Source organism: Strigops habroptila, chromosome 1 (assembly GCF_004027225.2).
Source record: "Strigops habroptila isolate Jane chromosome 1, bStrHab1.2.pri, whole genome shotgun sequence".
Classification (NCBI taxonomy): Eukaryota; Metazoa; Chordata; class Aves; order Psittaciformes; family Psittacidae; genus Strigops; species Strigops habroptila.
In genome coordinates this window covers 129056984-129084862 of record NC_044277.2, presented here as the reverse complement: position 1 = coordinate 129084862, position 27879 = coordinate 129056984, and the positions used below count along the sequence as shown (strand labels likewise).

General features: G+C 37.8%; 1 protein-coding gene across 14 annotated transcripts in view; it reads right to left on the bottom strand.

The window, feature by feature from the left end:
- HDAC9 (histone deacetylase 9) overlaps window positions 1-27879 on the bottom strand; it is a 466231-nt gene that overhangs the window by 106642 nt on the left and 331710 nt on the right. For all 14 annotated transcript variants that reach the window (XM_030470551.1, XM_030470022.1, XM_030470415.1 and 11 more), the window contains 2 exons: window positions 24766-24815; window positions 9592-9699 (listed from right to left, as the gene is read on the bottom strand). In XM_030470551.1, coding sequence (XP_030326411.1) covers window positions 9592-9699; window positions 24766-24815 — 158 coding nt within the window. The remainder of the gene's footprint in view (window positions 1-9591; window positions 9700-24765; window positions 24816-27879) is intronic.

Genomic DNA, 27879 nt, shown 5'->3' with positions numbered 1-27879 from the left:
AGTATAGGCTTATTTTTTCTGTTCCCTTACTTTGACAAGACTGTTTGGAAGGCCTGTTTTCTTAAAGCTAGCTAATTTCTGCTATCAGAGCTTAAGTTGACTGCTACAGTTCTCCATAAGCATGGACATTCTCATCAGTGTTGTGACCATTTTATATGTGCTTTTACATTACAAGAATTTCAGTATTTACATAGGAAATTTTCTTTTTTTAAAATATAGTGCATATGTTATATTGATGATAAAGCATATAATATAATCAGATTTTACCAAACACTGACAACTAGTTACCACACAGTATTAACAGCAACTTCTGTGCAATTGATAGAACACTTCATTTCTCCTACTTTCAAACTTTCTATGAATACAGTGTACATTAGTACAAGGGAACATTAATTCATTTATTTAGGCAATATTTAAATACCAGACAGTGAGCTCAGAAGAGTAGACAGAAAGGCAAAAATCTGCTTTAAAGATAGAAAGACTAACACAGAGCACTATGTTGAAAATGAAGCCAACACACATAAATTCAAAGCATTTTATACAAACCTTATTTATACTAGGATACAGACACCTTTATATGTAGACAGAGCATTAAACTGTCTGACAGACATGAACATTAGGAAAAGGATTCATGTCTGTGCCATTATATGATTACCTTTAGTTAAATCTGAGGTTAAAGAGTAAAGCCTGAATAAAGATATTCTAAAATATGCACATATTTGAACAACAAAGAGAAGTCTGCCCAAACTCAGTTTATAAAGATCCATTGCAGATAGACACACTTAGTTGGATCTTTAATGAAAACCAAGAAAAAATATTACTCTTTTTCCACAGTAAGCCAAGTATTCTCTTATTTCATAACTCTAAAAAGGTAGTTGGATGCCTGATTTCCAAAGAACAGAAGTGTACCTCCTACTGGGGCCTTCTTGTCTTCTGTGGTTCAGTTGATTCCTTTCTGTAGTATGCTGGGTTACAGTATTGGGCTACAACATGCTTGGGCTTCTACTATATCTCCCTCTGAATCTTTCCAAGACAAGCTCTCAAGACAATACCATAACATAGATGCTTGCTCCAGGGCTTGGAACTGACCATCCCCAGTAGAGCTCCACTGGTGCTTCTGTTATACAAGGGTGTAAAACTAGACATAAACAGTTTTTCCTTAGCCCAGTACATGGTGACTGTAGCAAGGTGTCAAGCAACTCTTCTCTTTGCTGGACAGTGTGTAGTTTGCTCTGCCTAGATTCCAAGTGGACTAAAAGCAACCCAGCCAGTCTCGCACTCGAGGTATGCTGAGGTTTCTGCTGACTCCAAGAAAAGCCAGTGTCATGAAAGAAATATGAGTGAACCCCATCAGGAACTCCAAAAGCATTTACTGAAACAGTAGAAAAATCAGGTTCAACTCCTTGAACGTAGGGATGAATCTGTAAGAATTCTTTGCATACCTGAGTATTTAGGTTATGTGGTCCATAAAGTAGATATTGAGACACAACTTTAAGTGAGTTTTTAACAATAGGTCGAGAGTCATGCTCTTCCTCAGCTCTTACTCAAACGTATGGAGCTTTAATTATTTCCCGCAGTAGCAGCAGCAACATCATCCTAAAGTCGGGTGTTAAAGATTTTATTTTCTGCATGTTTAAATCCCTTAACCTATCTAGCTCTTAGCTCTTAAAATCAGCAGTGCTTAAAAACGGCATTCTTGAACAATCACTTGTTTTTAATGGAAAGGTTTTATTTTTGCTTCGGTGTGCACAGGCTTCTCTTCAGAAGAGAAGCCAATCATTGAAGCTAATATTTCATTTCTTTGTAGAAACATCTTTAGTTATTATATAGAAATGTATCCATTCCTCCTGTCAGAATTGATGTTCCTTATGTTTTATATATATACAAGTTTTTATTCTTATAAAGTTATAGACAAACCTATTTCATTAAATTTAAAAGATGCTCCATACAGTGTATCTGACAGGGTGTAACAGTGAAGTGGCCTTAGTGCCATCTTTAACCTTGCTATCTGTGGCTTAGTTAATTCCTACAACAACAAACATCAGGGCTGCTTTATGTCTCGGCTGCTTACAACAATCCTCTTGCAACTGGTACCCTGAAGCAGACAACCATATTCCTGCCAGTATCACTTATGCTGTAATGTGATCCCAAGTTATGCCATCCAGCAGTGAGGATAAGCCTAAGGGTGAGTGATGTAAGGCCAAGACAATCTTCAGGTACTGGTTTAGGACAATTTAACTAGCTATTCATACTGCCAGAGCAGGAGCCAGTATCTGGCCCTGGGGGTCTATGAATGCAGTGAACAAGAACCTGTGATTTAACAGAGCAGTATTAGCAGCACGTAGATTTGCCAAGAAAACAGTAATGGACGTGAGAGAATACCAATTTTGTCTTGCAGAGGAAGCTAGTAGAGGCCAAGCACACAGAAATGGACATTAAACATCTAACGCTGTGATGGAAACAGAGAGTTCCCTGTCTGGTTTACTGAAGGTCTAAAAAGATAGCACCAGAAAACATGCATGAAAAGTTTCAGGCTGACTTATATACAACCAAGATGGCCTCTTTAGCCACAACTAGTGTTAACTATATTGGGAAAGAAAGCAAAGAGTTTTAAGAACAGAGTGGTCATGGAGATAAGCTATGTACCACACATATAAGTAAAGTTGTAGTACTATATGAAATAATAACAGTCATTCAGCTATAAATATAACCATAATTGCTGGGATAAAGTATGTAAGAAATGGTTCCATATGAAATATTGTAATTTTGTAACTTCATAAAAGCAAAGAATACAAACTACTATCTAAAAGACTTTATTGCTAACTTTGATTGATGGCTTTTACCTGTCATATCTTTAACACTAGTAAAATAAGCATTAATTTGTTACTGTTTCTTACACGCTATGCATTCCTAAAAATGCTGTGCCTGGACATAGAAAAAATGCCTCCTTTTGCGGCTGCCACACATCACTCAGAGTTTTTTTTAAGAGTATTACAGGGCAGATGGTGAGATAGGGAGGTAGAAAAAAGGGTAGGGCAAAGCCTACAGGAACAGTACTGTCCAGGAGGCACCCGAGCACAGAGCACTTCCTGGGAAAGGAGATTTCTGTAGGCAACCAGAGGAACTGTGTTGTTCAAGCAGGTGTGGAAATTCTCTGGCCTGAAGCTTCTGAAGGGAGGATGCTGTGAGACTAGGGAGACATTTGTTTTCAGCTCTTTTTGATTATTATGCCTTTAGAACGATACTTAGGTTTTGTTCTAAGAAAGCATAGCAGTAGAGCTATGAAAGATGGTTGAGGGATTTTTATACAGAATACTTCTAAGACTAAAAAACTAAGAGCTTGGGGGAGTGAGGGGGTTGATTTATCTAATTCTGCTTATTCACTAGATTGGTACAATTTACTGTGTGATGATCCCTCCATAGCCTTTTGTGACAAAGGCCTTGAGAACAGTAATAACCAAGTGCAATTGGAATGAGAATTTCAAGTTCAATTTAAGTTATCCATGGATTACACAAAGACATCAGAGTAGCAAGGACCAAATGCAGGAGGTTTATTTTGGTATTGATTCAATCTGACATATCAGAAAGAACCATCCCAGGAACATATTAGATTCTGGTTTGGAGGAAACTCTTTTCAATTGCTTTCATTCTGTTAAATGACCCCTAACTACCAACAGGGCAACTTTACACGTGTGTGTGCACACACATACATACGATCAGGCAGAGAAAGGATTTGTGCTTCACTCAGTTCAGCTGAAGTGATGCTCAAGACAGTCTCAGACCACACTTTTAACTTATGTGCCATTTTCTCAAGTGTTCTTTTTCAAAAATGCTTCTTAATTCATTCAAACTTTAAGAAAGAAGGAATTACTACACAAATCCTACCAGCTCTTTGTAGTTTCTTATGTAGGTCTCTTCTGTTTCAAATTTGTAAAATTAAAAATATATGGTGCTTATGTGTTTCTATTACAGTAAAGAATGCTGCCATCGCCAACGTTAACATATTTAAAGGATATGCAAAGTAAACTAGTCAGTAATCCTTATTATGGGTATTGTAGTTAAAGTAATTAATTCCGTCTTATAATAGCACTGCATGGGGTCATCTGAGGCTGAAGAAAACCGTTTCAGAAATGTTCCTTTGGATTTTCAATAGTTCCATGATCTGCTCTGGCTCTGAGCTGCCCATGATGATAGAAAGTTATCTCGCATTGCAAAAAGAGGTTCTTATTAGATACACTCTTTTTAAATTATATTTTTCACTGGTAGGTTTTGGTTTTTTTCCTGCCAGAACATTGCAAGATATTAAGGGACAGCCAGAGAAATGTACAATTTGTTATCAGAAAAGAAATTAAGACACACTTAATGTTCACAAAACAGCACACAATATAACAACCATTAAAAGAACAAATATTTTGAAGGACATTATTCAACATAGTATAATTCTTGCAAAATTGTCATACTAACATAATCATCTATCTGAATTTCAACTTCTTTAAAGTAGTAATAAACATTTAATAAACACCTAATACTTCGCAATAAAAGGGGGTATCATCAACATGAATAATTTGGTTAACAAAATGGTAACACCAGCAGCCTAAAGTCTTTCAGGAAAAACAATAGTTTGGCAAGCTAAGTCCAGAAGGTGAGATTCTCTGCAAGCAGTAAGTTACAAACGAAATCTGAACCTTCAGAGAGATCTCAGATGCAGGAATCCTCCTTAATTTCCTCTGAGACTTGTCTAATGTGGGGTTTGGACAACCTCTGTACTCATCCAGTTCGGCAGCAAGAGCAGAGAGCCTGCTGCACAGGGTAGACAGGTGCAGGCAAGGGGAGAGCGTCTCTGTGCCTAGCTGCCTGTGAATGAAGTAGCATGCTGGCAGGCCAGGAAGGTGAAGTGAGCTGGGCATCAGAGTCGATGTAATAGCTGGGCCAAGCTGGGAAATAAATATGAAGGCAGGGCACGACAGCACCTCCCAGTGCCACTAAGCCATTAGACCACACACTCCTGAAATCTGCCTCCTTACTGCAGAGCAGTCAATGACTGGGACACTGTGAGCGTTTAGCAGCTTATTTCTAGCACATCTTTATTTTCTTGTGGCAATGCAGGAGAGTAAATAAGTCCTTAGGAGACACTTCAGGAAGATATGCTCTCCCTACTGATGCAGATCTTTTAGGGCCTTCTTTCTGAAGGTGCAGTCATTAGAGGCTAGAGACAAAGACTGCCAAATTCACATGCTATAATGCATGCAAGAAATCATATGCAGGGCACTACCTGCATTTCTTCCTCAAATGAATATATCATAAGACTTATCTTATTTGTTAAAGTTATTTGTTCAATATAGCAAATGACTGCGGTGGGATTGTATCCACCGAGTTCCGCATACTCCACTCTTCTAAAGGTGTGTGGTCAGACAGCAGATTATTAAAAGCCACCTATGTAAATCTACTGGGAAATGAGAAAGGAACAAAGATAGATGTAGGAGAGCTGTGGCACCAATTCCATATAACATAAATTCCTTATCATGCATCAGCAGGTTTTCTAAATTATAAAACTCTCAAAAAAAGGGTGACCTTCATTCAGTAATTAAGCTTGTCTCCTATTGTAATATTGCCATGGTGACATTCACCATACATGTAAAAAAAGTAATGAAAAAAGAAAAAGCATAGCATTTGATTCAGTATGACATCATGTTTATCATACTATGTACTTCAGTGGTGTGATTCTTTATGATCTATTAAATATTATCTCAAAAGTGTAACAAATGGATCTCAGTGAGTGTTCATTATGTCACTAAAAAAAAAAAAAACAAATCCTTAATTTTTTTTTTAATATATATAATCAAATCAAAACCATCCATAGTAAGACTCTCCAGAGAAGGGACAATTTGTCCCGATTTAAAAAAAAACCCAAACCCAAACAAAACACCACCACAGTCATTTACTATTACAGCAGTAGTAGAATTTCGGTAAACCCTATTGTTTTACATCCTTAGCACTGTCACATTGATGCGTTCCCCATTAGCCAAGGAGATCAAAGAAATCTGATGTCTCACAAGGGGTTTGAACAACAGTGAAGAGAACTTTTAACTCCTGCTCAGTTCTTGAACACTGTCCAAATGAGATGAACAAAATGTTGCTGTTCTCAGATGAGACCTGTGTGAAATGGGACTGGTAATCTCAGGAAATTCAGAATAAAGTTAAGAACCTTTTGCCTTGCATATGAGTTTGACTCATGCCCAGCTCTGTAGTGAATCTCTCAATTGTTCTGCAGACTTTCACAATTTATTTTGTAGTCTCAACCCTTTTCTTAGCAGCATGTATCTATACTATCACTGTATGAGATAACAAGTGAAATCAGTAGAAACTGTGAAATAAACATAGAAATTGAAATGTTCTGTCCTTCCTGAAATGGACTTTAAATGTCAGATGCCAGTCAACACAGGGCAGTTTATGTTTGTTAGTTTCTACATTCTAGCTAGGCAGTGAAGACATTCATCTTCGGTATTTTAAATAATGTATTTTATAAATTAACTGAAATAAACTATTATATTCATTTTAATTTTAAGAAAACCATGTAAGACTTTGAAAAAACATACATATTGATTCATCAAGCTGTAAGAAATATTTGGGCTGCTCATACCCAACTACACTGACAAATTTGATAACTCTCATGTCAGAAAAAGAGTTGTTAAATGAATGTCTTCAGTGTCTCATTCAAGAGGCTTCTTGTCTCAGACTTTGTCTGTGCTAGATAATTTCACTCTGAGCTTATCCTAATATCCCCATGGCTGTTTCAGAAAAAGGCAATTCCCCAGTGATTCCCCAGTGCAGTGGGTAGATAATCCACTGCCTCTTCTGCTGCAACCTGGAGCACTGCCCTTTGTGAAGTCCCTGCTGCGTATTTTAAGTCTGCCACAGCGAACTTCAGGACATGCAGCTCTTCTTAGAGAACTGTAGGATTTCAGAACACATCAGTATGTCCTGTCTCATGATTTACTTCTTTTTTTTCTTAAGATGACACCAAGTGACAGTACATCATCTGATAGCAATCTGCTGTGGTTAACTTCCAGGGAAAAACTACAGCATGTGTCTTTACTGTTCTCATCTTGCTGTTTACATGTTGCAGAGCTGTTATAGCTTACACACAATTCGTGGAAGGAGCTTTTTTTGTCATCCAAAGATTCTGAAGCTGCGGCAGATAATTCCAGATTCCCATCACAGCTTAATCCTCCCACTCAGTGCTCACAGTACTGGCTCCAAACGGTTGCTTCACATGCATATTTGCTCAATGAATGCACATGGAAGTGGTCAGCTTCACTTACATGTCCTCAGATCTTCACAAGTACACTACAAAACTGGCATTTTTCCCTACGCTAGAAACAGCTGATCAATGGAACACGTATGTTTCTAGAGGAAAATTGGCAGTAAGATGGAAAAGCAACATGTAAAGTCATAAAGGTAGACTGAAACATAAAGATCTGTGGGGCTAAAATCTTACAGCTACCTACAATCTCATCCTGAACACCATGTAAAAAACCCCAGAATACACTGCAAACCCCCTAATGTCATTACTGTATGAGGGTCTCAGGAGCCACTTACCAGCAAAATCCAGGTTTGTATGGATACAGTGACAAAGCAAACATAGCAGGACTCTGCCAAAATAGCTAATGTCATGATCGATGTATTTCCAGAACTCCTCTTAGCATACTTTTCTTCTGTTAGTTGGACCTTAATAACATTCTCATAATCTTAAATCATAAATACCACATGCAGGTTGTTAGTTCATACAGTTGGCATAGTGGCATGTAAGTCATTGGGCTTCATGCTGGAAGTATAGGAACAAGTTAGATAAACACCTATCAGGAATGGCGTAAGTATTCTTTCACAGCAAATCCTTTCCATTCCTATTTTCTTGATGATTTGGTATAAACCAACTACTTGGCACATCTATTTAACAATTATCTTTCCTATGTCTTAACTGCAGGTTGCATAAGACCATAAGACTGCTTCAATTCTTTGCACTGTAGACAATGATTCTGTTTAGGATCAACAATATTTTTACAGTAAACTACAAACTAGTACTAAGTTTAACATATTTGTTCAGAGACTGTTCAATGCCAGTAGCAACCAAGGTCTCTCCAGTGGCTGATGTTTGATTCTTTTCGGCTGTCTATCACACATCTATAAACAACCAAGAGCATTCATATTGTGTCAAGACACCACAATGGTACAGATCTAAGTGGTAAAGATTCTGCAGCGGACCCTGCTCATGTTAACTGCACACATGACATATTTCTCTTCTTATCAAAACTTGCTTTTATACTGCCTTAGAGACTGACACGTTCTACAGTCGCCAAATGTAAAAATTAGCTAAAAAATCCTTCTTCACTTTCATTAGTCCTGTTTAGTGGGAATAATGCACAGTGAGTTATGTATTGAATCCTACTGTGTCCAAAAAAGCTTAATGGGAATGAAGTACCCACCAGAAAGGATGCACAACATGATCCCATATGATGTGCCCTATCCTCTGAGATCTCAAAATTTGTACATTTTGTGTAGTACCTGGCAATGATTTTGGTGTCTGAATATGGAAGTTTAGTAACTCCATTCAATTGGATCAGAAGTATAGTACTGCATTTCACACGAGCACGCTATCATTTATGTACCTATATATTCTATATCTTTGTATATATACACATAAACATAGGTATCCCTCCTCAAATGTATAGCTAATGTATTTAGAAATAGGACAGATATACAGAAAGAAAATTCTTAAGTTCAAATTTGGAATTTTAAAAATCATAGTACCTTGCTAATTCTAAAATATTTGTTTCTATCTTTATTTGGGAAACAGGACTGAATCCATTAGTATTTGGTCTGGAAAGTGAATAAACAGTTTCATTAGGGAGACATGTTAGCTCCAACAATGTTTATTGGGGTGAGCCTGCACTCCGGCTGCGTATGGTGTACCTTTAAATAGGGCTGTTAAAATACCAAATAAAACGTCAAAGATCGTCAGGTCTGGAGCTTTTATAAATTGTTTAGACTGGGGATAATTTGGGTTTTGTACATCATGCCTTGCAGATCGCGCAGCATGGAGATAGGAAAGCGAAGGGGCCGGGGAGAGGAGCATGGGGCAGTCAGCCTGGCAGAAAAGCACCCCCTGGGCCACCGCTCTCCTCTCCAGCTCCTCCTCTTCCTCCTAGCCTTCACACCCGCTGTTTGCCTCCCCTCTATCTGGGTGGTATCCTGAGGTTCCGCACGTGACTAAACAACCATATTAAATCCAAAATACTGTAAAAACACACTTCAAAAGGCGGTGCCATGGCCACTTGCAGAGGTGCGCATGCTATGGGTAACTTCACCTCTAGCTATGGCAACCCTGCACTGTGAGCACCCACCACTGCTTCTGCGTATGGACAGCAAGTCCGTCCCCAGTGAGGCCTGGAAGAGCTGCCACACCTTCGTGGCCGTCCTCCCGGCCCTCCTCCGGCACCCTCCCGGAGCAGAGCAGCTGAACAACGCCTCCCTTCAGCCCCCCTTCACTCCACCGCCCCGGCTCTCCCACCCACAGCGCGGCCCGGACCTCACCTTCAGCTCCCGGGAGGCCACGCGGGCCGCCAGCTCGATGACACAGCCCACCGCCATGCGTGCCGCCCCGGCCGAGTGCAGCTCGTTCCAAACGGTGTCACTGTCCACCTGAGCAAACAGCCGGCCCCGGGAGGAAGGCAGGGAGAGAGGGAGAGGGAGAGGGAGAGGGAGAGCATGAGAGAAAACAAACCCGTGAGGGAAGGCTGGCAACGTGACAGCCCATGTACAATAACATCAGTCTTCCGTCCTGGCCAGCTGAAAAGCCTTGTGGACATGGCTTTGCTTATGCTTTTTCTCTGCACGGGCTTCTCTAATGGAAACACATTCCTGTCATGCCTCGCTGCCATTCCCTGTTTAGATTTCTCATTACAAACAGTGTTACATCGGCCGGGCCGGGCCTGCTCGCCAGACGCCAGACGCTGCGTGCCGAGTGCTCACGTCGGTGGGGTGACAGGGACCTGCCAGCACCCAGCCACCACCGGCTCCAGCAGCCGTCACAGGCCACCAACACTCACCAGTGGCCCTGGTCATTACCCCTTTTTATTAAAAACCCACACAAAAACAGTAAGCACTCATCTTCCCTGCCCAGGCAGGAGTTGTTTTTAAGTGAATGAAATCAGAACAATTAATTGCTTGGGTTAATTTCAGTAGTCACTATTGGCATAGACAGAAAGGAAAATTAAATAAAACCAAGTGTGACCCCTGCTGCATATCCAGTGTTCACAAACTGGTAAGTTTTGGCTGAAAGGCTTTAAGTCCCACTTCATAACAGATGAGCGTGGTTATTAAGCAGAGAAAATAATCCTTTGTGCCTTCTAAATGTGCAAGTGTGACATATAAAACATTACATGAATACTATATAAAATAGAAGGGTAAAATATTATAATGATAAAATATTGTAAAGGAAATACACGCTAAGCAGCGCTGCTTTACAGTGTCAATTGTTACGCTAAAATTTTAGTTTTGAAATCTATTTTTAGTGGCTATTTGCAGAAACATACCAAAAACTATAAGTGAAATGTTGTATATCCCTTATATGATATTATGCCAAGCAGACATGATGGTGTGAAATAGGCTGAAAAAGTCATCCAAAGAGACAGCCAGACTTCCTCGATGCTCCATAGGAAGAGCATTTAATTGTATCATACCGTACAAATTTGTCATGAAAAGAAAAGTGTTTAGGGATAGACAAAATCCTGTGGCAGATGCTATTTGGATAACTTCCAAGCACACTGAGATACGTTTTCAGTTTGACCCAGAATCTTCTGTTCCTAATTTCTTAAAAAAAAAAAAAAAAAAAGAAAAAAAAAAAAGAAGGAAAAAAGAAAGAAAGAAATCAAGTAATTGGAAATGGATGCAACTGCTACTCGACTCTGGAGGTTCTGAGGAATTTCTCTGATTAGTCATTTGAAACAGAAAGAAGCTTGATCTTCTCTACACCTGTCAAATGTCTTCGACATTACTGTTACAATAATATTATATTTCAAGCTACTAAAGTGATCTTATTTTTCAGTGTACTGGACCTGAATTTTTTGTTGTTTTGATTAGTTTTGTGTGCATGCAGCAGAACTAATGAAAATGGTTTGTATTCACAAAAGAGCTGAATAAGAAGACTGGATTTTGCTTGCAAAGTTTAGAATAGCAGTAAAAACATCACACTGTGTTTTCATCTGAGAAACTCAAAATGTTGTACAAACACAATTAAGCACCATCAGCTTGATACTGGGTGATGTATTATATTTGTTTTGCAGATTGGTAGTTTGAGATTTAAGTAAATTAAGCAGCTTTCCCAAAGACACACACAAATCAATAGGTAACAAAGAAAATTATAATAAGAAATAAAAAAGAAACCAAGCAGTAAAAAAAAATAATGACATATTTAACATTAGGCAGACCTGCAGGTTGTCTCTCTATTGCTTTAAAGCAACTGTGAATGAATTTTCATTTTTAAAACAAATAAGGAGATAAATAAGTAGAGGTCATTGGTTAAATCAATTTAATCAAACCATAATAAAGTTTGAAAAATGCTGTGCAGAACTTTAAATAAAGAAGTATCAACAAGAGGGCTAAGAGGGAGTACTTTCTTACCATTTTTATGGCTAGCAAATTAAGGTTAACATGAAGGAGTGGCTGATGAAAATGATTCAATGGCAGCTGCTCGGTACACCAGGGCACGAGCAGGAGCCTGCATCCTCAAAGGGACTATGATTCATTTCCAGGAAGGCCGATTAAGTTAAAATTGTAACCACAGCTTGAGAGTACCCACCCTTCAAGACAGTTGTCTGCTCTGACACATGAGACAGCAGTGTCTCCAACCGCTGAATGCTGAGTATTGGCCAGGATATGGCATTTATCATTTTCTGCTTTCAACTGAGTGTGAGGAGACTGAGCTGGGACAATAAGACCAAATGTCTTCCACTGAAAAATTTCCCTTAGACCATTTCAATGAATGATACCTTATTTTACCCAGACTGGAAGTAAAAATGGGCAATCAGGAAGCAAAACAGTGTTTCCTGAGGAGTTTTCAAATATGACCACCTAAATGTACACAGGAAATTCAGGATATTTTAGCTGATCTCCTGGGCATGGTACATGTAACGAATCATAAACTCTCAAAGCCAGGGGTAGCCGACTGAAGCTGTATACCTTAGTGCACAGTTATTATAATACAAAAAAACTAATATAAATGTGTGACTAATTACCCTGAAAAGGCACAGTATTACAAACTTAGATGTCAAATTCTATTTCATATTCATGTAAAATTAAGACTGAATTTCTGAGGATCATTGCATGAAGAACAACCTAGAAGAACTTTCATCACACAGCCAATGCTTTAGCTGTAATGACTGGAAAATGCCATCTCACTTCATTTTATATCTCTGTTAGTTCTATGTATTGCCTTAAATGTTTCAGGTGTTTAAACAGAGATTTTCTTTTAGTGTTACTCAATGTTTACTTTGTAAATTGCTGTTGAAATACAGTGATATAAATGGCAAACCCATTAAAATTACAGCTACCAGCTAGCCCAGTTGTCAAGCTGTATATGAAATGCAGCTATGTAAAATCCTGCTAGATATGCTTTTCTTTATTCCTGTGAGATGAAATGGTTGGATTTTATACAAGTAAAGGGAATAGGATTAGACTCTGTGGTTTCTGGTTCTAGTTCATGTATATATCATATACGTCTGACTGCATATCTAGATGCTGAGTATGCATGAATTTGTGACAAATGTGATGCTTTCTGAATCACGGACTATGAAAAAGTCAGATGGAATTTTATAAGAGATGATTGTTTTTGTTCTGCAAGTTCTTTGAAGCAGCCAAAGAAAGGATTTCAGTTAAAATTCTATCTTGATTAGGTTTTTTTTTCAGAGAAAGTTAAAAAAAATTTGCAGAAAATACAGCATTTGTAGCTTAAATTTAACACAGAATCTTAGATTATTTTTTTTCCTGCTTAATTATATATATTCTTATTTAAGAATCCTTTAAGAAAATTGGCAGGTTAGGAAAAGTTTCTGAATGTTTAACCAAATGAAAAAGAATATTTTTTTTAAAGCATCAAAATGTCACTGTTAAACTATGAGCATACTACATATTTCGTTATCAAAAATCCTATCACTGCTGTAGCTCTTCAAAGAACGATTGTGCATGATAGCGCCAAGAGCCAGAAAACACAAGCCCTATCTGAACACTGACTTTCTAACACACATATGGATTTACTTCACTCCGAGTTTCCTGAATGAGCACTGTAGGTTGTAGGCTTTTTCAAGCACATCTAGTATAGCTCAATCATTGGCATGCGTAGCAAAGCTAATACTCTGTAAAGCTACAGATGATAGAAATTAAGCTACCTGTCCCTGAAGTGGATGTGGAGGCATTAAATAGGAAGGGAATGTCTTAAGTGAAAAGAAATGTAGGTAACTTTTCCCAACTGAATGCAACTAATATTTTAAGCCCTGTGTGCAGAAATTCCCTGCTTTGCACTGTGAAAAGAACTTGATATGAATGCTTCCTGCAAGAAATACCTATGTGATAACTTGACTTTCACAATGAAGACTTTAAGCATAGCGAAAACAAGCTAAGCCTTGCAGCAGAGACGTTTCAGCAGATAGAAAGCTTGTACCATAACCCCTCATGGCTGGAATATTTCTTATTAAGGAAGACTGACTGGAAAGTTTGAAACTTACCAACTCCTCATTCCATGCTCAGGAAGTGGCATGCGTATGTGAAGGTGAAGAGGAAGGATATGGAAATACATCTGAGAGAGATCTTTTACTTAAATGCCTTTCTGAAATCACCACATTTGCTAAAACTGAAATGTTGCTTGTTACATGCTATTTACATTTACCTGGAACCTACCTCAGACAGGGAAAAAAGTAGCATGAAAAATAATTCCAAAGGATTTTTAGAAGATATTTGTAACTGCCTTTTGTTTTACCTGTCCCTTCCCCTGCTAGGGGACCTGTTCACTCCTTATCCTCTGTTTCAGTCCTTTTTCCCCTGGAAACCTGCTGGGATCTGCCTAATGCTCACTGGGTTACAGTTCTGCTGGCCAGAGATGCTGCTCACAGTCTGACACATGCTTCCATTTTTCACATCCTGCATAGTGTTTTCATCTGTGTGTTATTTCTCTTTCTTAAATAATTATTGTAAACTCAGACATTGCCTTAAATAAACAACCACTGATAACTATATGCAATATAAAAAAGAGCCAAAGTTTCTGCTTTGAGATGGATTCTGACAAAGCATCCTAGAGCCTGCCCTCTGTCTCTCACACACACACGTGTACACACAATCTGCAATTTAACATAAATCCAGCTTCCACAGTGGAATTCTGATTTCACCTCTTAAAGGAATTAAAAATACATTGTATCACTTATCCTGCTCCAGATTCTCTGCACAACTGTTGCCATCATAAAAATCAAAACCAGTCCTCCTGGAGTTACCACATGTCCCTGCCAGACATACTCTACTTATTCTCTGAGAATTATTCAAAAATGCAATCAGTCATCTACCTGTTCATGGAAATTTGACCTTCAATGATCCTTTGATAGTATTGATTGTGTTCTATGTGTACAATATCCTGGACAGCAAGCTAAAAAGTAGTAGTTCTTTGCAGTAGCTTAAAATGATTCTTAGTCCTTTCCTTAAAGAGCAGAGTTTGGACTCAGCTGTTCTTGGATGGAAGCTAATTCAGTATGCATTTCAGATGGATACACTTCAACACAAATCTGGAAAAAATACTATTTTAAAAAAAATAAAAAATCTGTCCTTTGATATAAGTAGTTATAAAACTGAGAAGTAAATTAAATCTAGTCAGCTAATAACAGTGTAGCTATAAGCAGTAAATGAACTAATTAAGAAAACTGTGAGAAATAATATAGCAGAGTACAGACCTCCTCAGTGATACTGCAATTCAATAAAACTTGTGTATTACAGAGCAAATTCCTGTGCTTCAGCTTTAAAAGCATTCAGAGTCTCACATTTTTCTACTTTGCCAGAGCAAACATGTTTCCCTCACTGTTGTTTTGGGTTTTTTTTCAGTTCTCTGGCATGAAAATAGAAATTAAACATTTTCTTGAAGTGTTGTAACCTCTAAAAATTGTGTGTGGCAGTTTGCTATCACTTCCAGCAAGGAGTCTGTCATTCTTGGAGACAGCTGGTGCCAGTAAAAGCTAGCACTGAAGTTTGTAATGCTTTGCTCCTGACCATGAGCAGTGCAGCTTCCCAGGTGCCATGCTCATAGCTCTCACCTCTTACTCCTACAGATGTCCTGGTGATCATTCATCACCTCCGTGATTTCCACTGAGAAGCAAAAGGTCCTCAAGGTGCTTCTCAGCTGCTGTTTCATCTCACCATGACTAAAGAAGCGAAGGTGTGCACATCATCTCCAAGGAACAACCTCTAATGAATGGCCTGTCAGCCATGTCTGTCGTTAAGGAACAAAGGAGAAAAAGTTTGCATGGCTGACGTCTTTTCCATAAATCCCACATACAGGAAGTGTGTAAAAGTGGGCTACTTCAGGAAAAATATGTACAGTGAGCTTCCTTTATTTTTACTGCTATTTTACAGCTGTATCAGAGATCGGTTCTGTCAAAGGCATTTCCAGTTGATTTAATCTAAAATGCCTGCCACAGAGAATATCAGCTTTTCATACTTTCTTGCCTACCAGTGTGGTTTACAAAAAAATTGTGAAGAGATGTGATCTTTAGGCTCCAGTGGGATGAATAGTTCAAAGGATCATCACAAATCATTGCTTAAACAAAAACCATGGGATTCACTTGGGCTTGCATTGGCTTCTCTGTTGTGTTTGAATAATTCCAGTAGGAGAATTTATTAGCAATAATGTTAATGGACTTCTAAAAAGAATTTTAGATGCTATTAATTCTGACTCCAAAAGCTTGTTTACAGGCAAGAACAAGGAATGTGGACAATACATGTACCCACTGTATGTAGAATATTTAACATCTTTCAAGTTTTACCTGTCAATAGTGATCTAACTTGTAAAGCTATTATAAATCGAGGCCAATTTTTCAGAAAATTCTCAGTAAAAATGCTACATAAAAATTAATAATTGAATACCTAGCAAAGTTACTGATGATGGTAGTCAGCCACTGAAAAAAATACAGCACCCCTACTTGTGTACAAATGGAATCCATCTTAAGGTTTGTGAAAAACGAGTAAATATGTGAGGTCTGTATTAAAAAGTAAATAGCTTTGCATTCAAAATGAGAATCAGAAAAGTCAGGCTTAGTCAAGCTGAAGCCTGAATAGAACAATTTCTTCAGAAAACATAGTTTGATTTGGTTACTCTCTTAAACTTTTACAACAGGCATTCAGAATCTCTGGGTCTTATAAAGCATACATTATGCACCCTAAAGGATCTCAAAACCTTAGTGAAACAGTGATGTGTGGGTCATAGGTAGAGGGAATGGAGGGAGGATAGCATGGATTAGATGTGGATTAGATCTTGTTTTTAGAAAAAACTCATAAATAAAACACTTAGGCTCAGATTCAAGTCTCAGATATATGGCATATATCACCAGATGCTTGTAAAAAATGTTACTGCACTTGCAGACCTAGCACTGAGTACTCTATTAATTTAACTTGACATTTGTTTTAGTATTTAATGGATTAGTGTGTCAAAATGCTGCTCGCTGCCTTCTTATGTTTGATCATGCAGTTTCCAGGAGTTCATGGACAAATAGAAAAATGTGCAGTTGGTAGTAATGCATAGTTACAGAAAATATAACTTTTATGTGCAGAATTCAAGACTTATTTCATAAAAGTTTTTTAGCAATACATAATATTTCAGCTTACTTCTTGGACGTAAATTATGTTAGATGTCACCTAACACCTATCTATGCCAGAACCTAGTGTTTATTCAGACAAGCCATACTTTAACATTTCCTCTTCGGAGAGTTTTTCTGTCCATTTTGAGGGCTAAATTCTATCAATAAACACATGATGTCTTTTTAAAATGAAAATGCAAATTTTGCTTTAGTTACCGATTTCCCATCAAATCCGTATGTGTGTGTGTGATTAAGTCTGGGGAGAGTGAACAGTATTAGTAAATTGTATATGCTACTATTCCACTATTTACATTTAACATGTGTGTGTATATATATATAATGTTTCATATTCTGTCAAATAAGAAGGCTTCTTTGCATAATGCTGGCCTTTGGCAACACAATAGTTTTTAGGAAATGCACACAATGAGGTAAGACATTTAATTATTTGACTTTAAGGTAGTTCGTTAACTTCACAATAATCTTCTATGTTCCATGAGCTGTACCTTTGTTTACAATTTTAATCTGGTCTAGTACCAAGGAAAAGAGGTTCTCTGTTAAAAAGGGCAAAAAAAAAGTATCTGAGAGACCAAATTCTGGTTTTGATGAGTTGGCAAATTACAACTCCTGAGCTTTCTATGCTTGCCTGCTGCAAGTAAATGAAGTCTGGGAGTATTCTAAAATATTCTGTTGTGCCTGCAGCAGTGCCAAGGAACTATCTCTCTCAGTTGAACAGTTTCACCTCTCACTGATATAAACATCAAGCTCTGTGGTGGATGGTACAGGGCTACCTCAGTGCCATGAAAGGACAAGAATGGGATAAAATATCTGTCCTTCAGAGTTAAGAGAGATATTTTCTCTTTTCGTGGCCATGGTATTGGCATGCTAAATGTGGCGTCCCCTCCCTGTGCAGAGATGAGACACCACTGCATTTTTCAGATCCAGAAATGAAGTCTTTGTACCTCAGTAAAGGAAGAATATCTGGGTCCTGCTCTGAACATCCAGATTCATGTTATTACACTTTTACACTTTTTTTTTTTTTAAATGAATGTACCTAAAAGTAGGAACTTAGTTCCTTCAAGTCACTGTCAATGAAAGAAATCAAGCACCTCTAGTTAGTTCTTCTGATCTTGGGTGGGCTGACTCCTGCTCTAGTGCTGTGCATGGCTCAATAATGACTACATAGACAAGTGAGGGTGGTCAGGGTTCTGCTTTGGCTGTTTCAGTAATTTGCCTAAAAGTAAGTATGTGAAGCTGGACAAGTGAGTCTTCAGAGAACTGTTGTTGTTCTAAACTAAAAGTAAGAAAATATGCAGTTTTTATCTCATTTCCTTATTTCTTCTTCAGTTTGCGTTCTCAAGAAAGCTGTGAGTTTGTCAGCTAGAAAGCCTACAATTCTCTATTCATAAGAGAATTTGACTAAAGTGTAATGTCAATTGGCCCATTCCTACAAAACACAGACCACTGAAACAGTAGTCTCTCATGAATTGACAGAACTGATGGGTTATACGACCTAAAAAGGGTGTTCACCAATGCAGCTGGAAGTTCATTACATCCTTGTTGCTTCATCCTGTTAGTAGCCTAAATAGGTTAACCTGGAGCTGCACTAAGTGATTGAGCATGCAGACCCTGGAACGCTGGGGGATAACCAACCTCTAGCCATTGCTCTGATCCCACCCCTACTAGCCTCTAATTTGTGCCTTGGAGGGGTACCACATGGCCTTTTTGATCTCATATTTTGATGAGCTCTGCAGAAAATATCACACAGTCAATGCTGTGTAATTGTGAGTCCTAAATAGTTGTGCAAAATATATCAATTAAACTATAATGTGCCTGTGAGATTGCTTTGATTAAATCTTGGCATTTCTTTAGGGATGATGTAGCTGCCAGAGAGGCTTAGGAGATAAACAAGTTCCTAGAAGTCACTCACAACCTGCTCCAAAATGTTGTAACTGGCAAATTTCAGTAGGTTAATAAGGTGAATCAGACAAGTAGTTAAATTAATAGGTGAATATTTGCAGCATGGTATATTAATGATTTCACAGTGGAAGACATCATGTTGAGTAGATGTGCTTCTAGGAATGAAAGATTTCTTTCCCTAAACCAGGAAATAGACATTTTTTTTGGTTGATATTATGAAAGCATTATACTCATGTTGGTACAGCCTGGGATATAGGGGACAGACACAAGCTGATTCTAACATATGTGTGGATGTGATGTTTAATTTGAGTGTCCAAATCATAGGCAATCTGGCTTCTTTACAGCCAGATTTGCATGCAGATATAAAGAGAAACCACTAAGCAGCCTGGAGCCTAAAATCTGCTGCAGGAGACAATGCCATCACCAATACTTTCTTAATTTTCACATTATTGTACCATGGTAATGGAACCAAGTTGGTACCATTAGATCTTATACAAAAGAGAGGAATGAAAGGTCATAATGTGTAAAGGCTGAAAATTCTTCCTGGGCTAAGACTGAGAAGATCAAGGAAAGAGTGAGAAGCAGCAGAAAACGAGTTGTTGCCTGGATGACTTACTAAAGTCGCATACTAGTGAAATCTGCCTTTCTTATTGCTTTTCTTCCTGTGTGGTCAGGACAAAAAGTAGTAATGTCCAGCTACCACAGCAAGGAATGCCAGGAAGAAATTCAACATTCAGAAAATATGAATATTTTGCAAGTTTTGTAAAAACAGAGATATTTTATAGCTTTAAATTTATTTTCTTGATAGTTACAGGCCAAATTTTTTCTGATATGAAAGATCTGAGTTACACTTCAGTTAATGAAACAAAGCCAACAGTTAATGAAACAAGACCGGTTTATCCCAGGATAAAATCTCATCCCAGTTTTACTGCCATAACAGCAAAATTAGAGGAAATGCAATGGACTTTCCGTAACAGCCATTCTTAGCCATTCAGATGGCTCAATATTTAGCCCATGAACCACTCTGTTCAGCTCACTAAACATTTATTCTGCTAACATCTGATTTTTCACAGGGTGGTGTTCTCCCCCAGCTCCTCCTCTTGCAGTTTAAAGATCTGACTTTACACATAACAGGTTTGAAGCAGTGTCTTTTGAGGGTGGGGGGAGAGTAGGGGGAATTGGATAACTGCCCAATTTCATATGATAAAAGTGAAATTCTCTCCTGTCTGCAGGACAATCCCCAGGGAACAACGTATGAAACCCAAACTTAAATAAAATCATATCCTGTTTGCAAACATCATATTCCCTTTGCTTCTCAGTAATCTGGACCCATAAACCCCAGCACAGCTTGAGAGCCCATTCCTCATCTAAACAAATGCCATAAGCTCCTTTATACTTTTACAACCATGTCAGAAAATAATATTGACTGCCAATAGTGATGTGATTGGAGTTGCCTCCTCTGAGCCATAAAAGAAGCAGTCTGTTATCAATTTCTCTAAATGCACCAAGGGAATTATGGGTCGGTTCAGTTCCAAGTTATAAATGACAATTCAAAAGCCGCAGAAGTGTTTGAAGCTGGGAGCCGATGATGACATTATCATAAAAGCCTGCTCTTCTTTTGCTTTTGTGGGTTTTTTTGCCTATCAACTAGACAAAAAAATATGGCTGAGAAATGACTTCAAGATTTCTTCACACAGCAGCAGGTCAAACAGGCAGGAAAACAATCACTATTTTTAGTGACAGACTGAGGCAAGGAGATGAAACTCACTCCCATTAAAAATTGATTTCTGCTTGTCTTATTTTCACAGCACATAACAGAAAGGGAGGAATTGCAATAGATGGATGCACTGATCAACAGTTATACCTCTAGTGGCTGTTATACTTCTAGTGGCTGTTTACAAATGAAAAATTGTGGAATGGTCTAATAATCCACAGAACCAAAAAGTAATTTGTGATTATTCTCCCCATTTGGCCACTTCACCTGTAATCTACCCACCTCTCCTGGAAAACTTTTCACATTCCAAACCTCTGACCAGCTGCAAGAAACCATCTCTTCTTATTAAAACTGCTGGCCATAGACTTGATAGTCTCTCTCCAACACAAGGAATTTTATCCCCCCAGTATTAGAATTCTTTAACAACAGTTGATTCTGGAACAAAGTTAAGCTTGAAAAAAGAATGAAAGCATTATTGTAAGAGAGGTCCCATACTTCAGGGGATGTTATATTGCTGGCCCTGGATAGTGCTCTGATAAAAAATTAATCACCATTGAAAGGAAAACCTGCTATAGGCAAATTTAGGAAGTTAGATTTAGACAAATTTTTTTGACCATCTTTGAGATCTGTTCAATTTGTCAGTATAAAACAGCTTTGTACTCTTAGATAGAAGAGTGAAGTATTACTTATATAGTTTCTTATAAAACTATAAAGTTTACCATTTGATTTCTTCTGAAAGCCTAACATATACAAAACCAAATTTGACTATGACCCTGATATAACCAGTGCCTATCACTACTAGAAATAAAGTTCATATGGATGAAAAATGATTACAAAATCAGGAAATAGTAGCTTTACATGCATTTTGTACTGGTAAAAAGGATTTATAGCCATGATGGAAGAGTATCTAAAAACATTAGTTATGGATACTGCCTCTTGTTTGCTTCTCAGAATTCTTGGAAAAAAACCCTTTCTTTTATTGTAACTGTAAGTAATGTCCGCAGAAGAGGACCCCTGATTTTGACTGCAGTTTATTGGTGCTGTTAGAACAGAGACAACAACAAAATCAATAATATAGCAGAATTCAGAATTAGGAGGTTAGTTAGGCTTGCATGCAAGCCATCCCAAACTCATGCCAACAGTCTTTATAGCCCATCAGCGGATCATGTTTTCATGCCTGTGAAGTCCTAGGTTCCAGTACTTGCTCCAAGAGCAGTTGCCATTTTGTCCAGTGATTCTTTCACATGAAATATATAATCTGTTTGTGGAACAGGGCATTACAGCTAGGACTTTATTTATAAACGTATGATTGTAGATCATAGCCTTAGATACATGGGTTTTATCCCACTTATGTTCTTACTGGTCCAGTGCTCTTTCCAACAGTGGCACAGCTTCAGTGCGTAATGTGAGGGTGCTGAACCAGAAACAATCTATGATCTGCTCAGTGGTAACTATCTCCACTAAGAGATGAGGGCTCTGATATCAAATCCAGCCAGGCAGTGGAGAGAAATGAACCTAGGTTTCCCACCTGTGTGAGTAGTCAAACCACTGATCTATTTAATAGCAGAAAAGCTGCATAACAACAGCCAGAAAGGTCCCCATATGGTTAGAAGACAATAGGATCAAAGAGCTCTGAAAACCATCATTCAAGAGGCAGCCATAAAGTCTCCTGCAAGAATAGAATTCTTTCTCACTGTATTCTTTAGCAAACAAGTAAGCAAGCAAGAAAATAAATGAGAACAAAAATCTAAAAAAAATAATTCTTCCATCCCTCCTTAAAATCTTTGCATGAATTACTCTTACTGCTTTACATTGATTACTGCTTTATAACCCTCAATGAAGTTGAAAACTACTAAGTAGTCTTTCTTTCCACCATGGTTTTTTGAAAGTAAACTTAAAAATTACTTTCCACACAGTTTGAAACAGCTCTGTTTCCCAGAGCTCATCTTAGCCAATAGACAGCTAAATATCACTGAAAGAGAGCTCCTAATCTGATTATTTACCTTGAAAAAGGTCATAACCCGTTCCTTTAAAAGAGCCCCACAGCAAGCCTGACAATAATAATAAGTAGAAAGGCAAACCAACTAGAAAAGAAATAAATAAAAGATCCATTTCTACAACATGTTCTTTAATCCAATTTCCATGATTTTAAATAAAAAAATAAAGCAGACTGAAAAAAGTGTAGATAAATTTAAATGCTTTAAAAATGAAGTTATACTGAGCATTTCTGACTTGTGCTAGTTTTAGAACATACATTCATTGGTAAAGGGATTTCAAAGCACATCACAATTTTTAATTATTCACAATTTTTAATACCACAATTACTTGTTTCAAAGAAAAATCTTATAATTTTCAAAGCACACCACAGTCCTATTTATTTTCCAAAGCCCTCCAAAAGATTTGTCAAGAAAGTTTACATCGGCTCCTCTTTATTCAGAAGCCTAACATTCATTCTCAACTTTATTGATCTCTTATTCAATTTCCTCTAAACTTCTTAATAATTGCAACAACAATGCGAAAATTTACGTTTTATTTTATACAGAAGTGTGTGCATATAAGCGTGTGCATATAAGTGTGTGTGTGCATATGTGCACACAGTGGTGCACAGAGGTGCATGTGGACGTGCATGTCTACATGTCAATGTGTAACATTAGCTGATCCTCATACAGAAATGACCACCCCAGCTGCTAGTCACCAACTTCAAAATTTTAGGCAGAATCATCAGGAAGCTAAGTCCAAGGTAGAGGAGCTGGAATGATTACCACTTCCTGATTCTTTCTTCATTAACTAATAGCTCAGTAATCCTCAAAAGTTACTAAATACTGAAAGCTAAAATGGAATTTTTCTTTTTTGAGTGTTAAAACCTTACAAAATGAGTATTTCTTCTGTCAGGTATCTCATAATAAAAAAACTCTAAACAACCCACACTATAAACAAGACTAGAAGACAGGCTGAGAAAGTTGGGGCTGTTCAGCCTGGAGAAGAGAAGCTGTGTGGAGACCTCATAGCAGCCTTCCAGTATCTGAAGAGAGCCTACGACGGTACTGGAGAGGGACTCTTCATGAGGGACTGTAGTGGTAGGACAAGGGGTAATGGGTTCAAACTTAAACAGGGGAAGTTTAAGTAAGGTATAAGGAAGAAGTTCTTTACAGTGAGGGTGGTGAGGCACTGGAACAGGTTGCCCAAAGAAGAGATAAATGCTCCATTCCTTGGCAGTGTTCAAGGCCATATTGGGCAGAGCCTTGGGCATCATGGTCTAGTGTGAGGCATCGCTGCCCATGGCAGGAGGTTGGAACTGGATGATCTTAAGGTCCTTTCCAACCCTAACTATTCTATGATTCTATGTTATGGAATTTATCCTTTCTGAAGAAAAAAAGTAAATAAAACTTTAGAATGTTGCATTAGAAGTTGACCTCCAGAGATTGTGTCTTTATTCCTGCTCACACAGAAACAGTGAAAGGGAACTAAAATGTATATGCATCATCCAGCCAGCCCATCGATATCTAGTAATATCATAATTTCGCTTTGATATTGCTGACATCAGTAAATAATGGACCCAACTGGACCAAAAGTGTAGAATACTTTTCTGTGAAAAAAACCCTGTGTATGAAAAATTATTTCTCCCTGGTATTATCTTCACTAGAATTTAATAGGAGCCTGATACCAATATCAGTATAAATTCTCCATTCTCCATTGTTTTCAATAATTTAGATTAATTCTTTTATCTAGTGTTGCAATGGATTTTTGTCTGCAGATTTTCATCTGCTATGTCCGAATACTCACAAGCTTGTATTTCAGAATGAATCTGTTTCAAAACAGGACATAAAAATGCTCAAATAAGTTGTTAGTTTAACAACACCGAAGTTATTAGATAGCAGTTAGTGAGCACTTCTCATGCTAAATGTTAGCTTTAGTAACTTATTTTCCTTTCTGAAAAACATGAAGCTATATTTACTTATCAACAGTACACAAAACAGCTTCTCCAAAGCTCATTCTGCTCTAACAATTGCACCCACGTTACTTTCCTCAAAAAATAGAGCTCATGTAAGAAAACCCAAGTCGGACAACGAAGAAATGTGCACATTATCACAAAATATGTTCTTATCATAATAGTGGCTCAGGTTTCATCTCTACAGATTTTATCAGCTTCTAAAGACTTTGAACTGATAATGCAATAGTTCTAAAGAAGTCATGAATGAGTGCATATGTCGTATGCTGTCCCTCTTGCGAAAAAAACGAACATCTACTTACCCCAAGTCCCCCACAAGGCAACAAGGAAAAGAGTTTTTGAGACACGTGTCCTATATATTAAAGAAAAAAAGAAACAATGATGAGCATCATTTCTCAAAAAAGACTTCAAATACTGGAACAGTAATCACTCTTTACTGTAATTCAGATTTTGGTATCACACAATGAAAATGCCAGATACTAGAATAAAAAATACTAATAGTATTTAGAAAGCAAATCAGCCATGGGACATTTGAGGCACTCTTTTGCAACAGTGGCAAGTCTTAAGATTGGTAAGCCATAGTTTCAAAAGAGTATAATGATCAAACCTCCACAGAAAGTCACTCTGAGTTAGGGCAACTAATCATCCTGATATTTGTAGCTGATAAGCAGCTTGCCTAAGCTAGTCATCTCAGCTTCTTCTGCAGTCTGTGGAGTGGGGAAAGTATCTACCCAGCCTAGATCGATGGGGTGAATTATGTTTGAGGGGTGCCTGTTTTTTAACTGAACAGAGGGAACCTCATTAAGCTTACATGAAAATAATAATTAATTTCTTCACTTCATCTCTCAAAAAAAGTTTCTCCTTTGGAAATCACAGGCTTAGTCTTCCTATCTATGCAAAAATGCTGTTCTCTTCATTAACATATCATCAATGAATTCATTAATATTTCAAAAACATAAGAAGCAATACTACTTGTTTCAGTGTTACCCAGTAAATGCATTCTGCTAAATGGAACAAAAACTTAATAGGCTTTAGAATCTAATTTCAAGCTTGCTCTGCTCTATATATTAAATGATGTGATAGGGTTTATCTTATATTTATACTCACTTTTTATGCATTCATGTTTTCTCTTTTTTGTACCACTAAACTCATTGTTTGTCTTGATAAGGACAATACAAAAACCAGGTAAGGATCTCAGGATTTGATGCAGTTCCTATCCTAGTATGTAATCTGATCCTAAGGCAGCTGTGGAAGAGAACATAAGCTTTTCCCCTGCCGTATCACAGAATTGGCTTTGTAACTTTGCCATCTGGAGGAAACGTTAGATAGTGAATCACTCAAGTTACCTAGAGGAGCTACCCATTGTTATGGAAGGGGTGAATGCTGCAGTTACTCATGTTTAGCAGGTGCCAGTGAAATGCATAAAGACAATTACAAGGCATCATCTTTGAAGTACAAGAGACCAGACTGCAGTGTCTGAGACGAAGAAAGTGCTTTACACTTTGAGTAAAATCCAAGATGCATTTTTAACGGACTAGAGGCCTTTGATCAGATTGTTAACAGACTTTGCAGAACAAGACAAACATTGAGATTTCATGAATAGAACAGTGGGGAAAGGTTCAATTAGGGGAGAGTAAGCCCACCACTTAGCTAGCCTCACAAAAAGAAAAGAGCACACAACGCTCTTTGCCATAAACAAAAATCAGCAGCAAAAAGCAAAAGTTAATCAAAGTGAGCATTTCTCATGATATTTGGAGTTGATGTTCTAGCAGAACTTGGTAAACAGCAGTCACTTTCCAGTTACACCCTTCCACGCCCCAGGATACCTCCATAATAATAATCATAAAAAAAATATTAGGATACTTCAAGTAAGATAGAAGACAAATTTTAAGTAATAATACTTTTTCTGGCTTTGCCTCAGGACAGAGTTTGTAGTCACCAACAAATTACTTGAGAAAAAAGATTTTTTAGATAAGACTTAGTACAATTGACTGATAGAGCTAGAAAAATTATCCAAGATTTGTATTCTAAAATTTCAACCTGCAAAGGCAGTAGAGGCTGGTTAGTCAAATTAGGTGCTGAGGAACCCATCACTGGCTGAGGTCAGGGCTCCTACAGAAGTCTGGACTGAGAGTCTGATGAGCAGCAAAACTGATGGGCAAAAACTCTTTCAAAAAAATAAACAAATTTAAAAATATGTTCAGTTGTGAAAAGTCACAGTTTGGGGGACCTGATTGTTTTCAGTATCATCACTTAGGAATGAAGCCACTTCCACCAAGTGGTCATTTTTTCACTAACTTGAAATTGTAATTGCACAGATGCTATGTGAATGGATCTTTTAGTTGTAATCTAAACACTGCCTCACTGTCAGGGATGTGTTGACAGCATATTTCTCACTTTTACAGACTTTTAATCATTGGAAACTTGATTTTTAGAAACACTTTCTTAATTACGGTTGAAGAGGGAAAAAGCAAAGACATTTGTAAGACCTGTTTGATAACTTCTCTGCCCTTGAGCTTATTCAGAGAGATTTGAAAGCTTTTGTTCTGTCACATGAAACCACAATGTGATGTGACACATAGCCTGCATATTAGTTTCCTTCATGTCAAGACAATGTAGTGCAACATAGTACCACGCTGAAATACAAGCAGTAAAAAGCTTAACTATGCAATTGTGTAGAAGTTGAAGTGATCATTTGCAGCAGATGCATTTGTATGCCCTGATGCAGGGAAAATAAAGCCAAGAGTTCAAGCCAGTTTATACTCTGAAACCATTAAAAATATGTAAACGATAACTGTGTGCATAATTCTCACTGATTTCAGTAGTTTCAGTTGTTTTGCTTTGCAGTCTTCCAGAACAGAGCTTTTTTCGTGAACAGGGACACTGAAGAAAGCATTTGTTGACAAGTAGCACATTTCTAGCCTTAGTCTTATTTAAGTCTCATTTCTTCTCATAGCTGCTTCAGACAAAGCAGGTGTACTCATGTACTCTCTCTTCTGTACAGGGAGAGGGAGCAAACGCTTTTCTAGAGCACAAGTGGAGAAGAAACAGTGCCACCGTCTGCTTAGGTGGGCAGGGGAGTAAGGAAAGGTCCTCCTTAGGATGCAAAGCCATAATTTGATGAAACAATTTCTATAGAAAAAAATGCACTTTCATTGAACTAGAAATGTTTTATGAGATGATGTTGTCATTGATGACATTTTTTATGACAAACATTTCCTTTAGATTTTCCTCCTTTGCTACACATCATTTTGAATTTCTATACCATACCAAGATGCTAATTTTAATGTCAGGATTGGTTTGGTTCAATCTCGCTCAGCTGGGGGCAACGGAAGGTGGAACGGTCTCACCGCATTTTGTGAAAATGTAAGAGACAATTAAGTTCCTTTATGTAAGAGTCTGGAAGTCCAAATGAT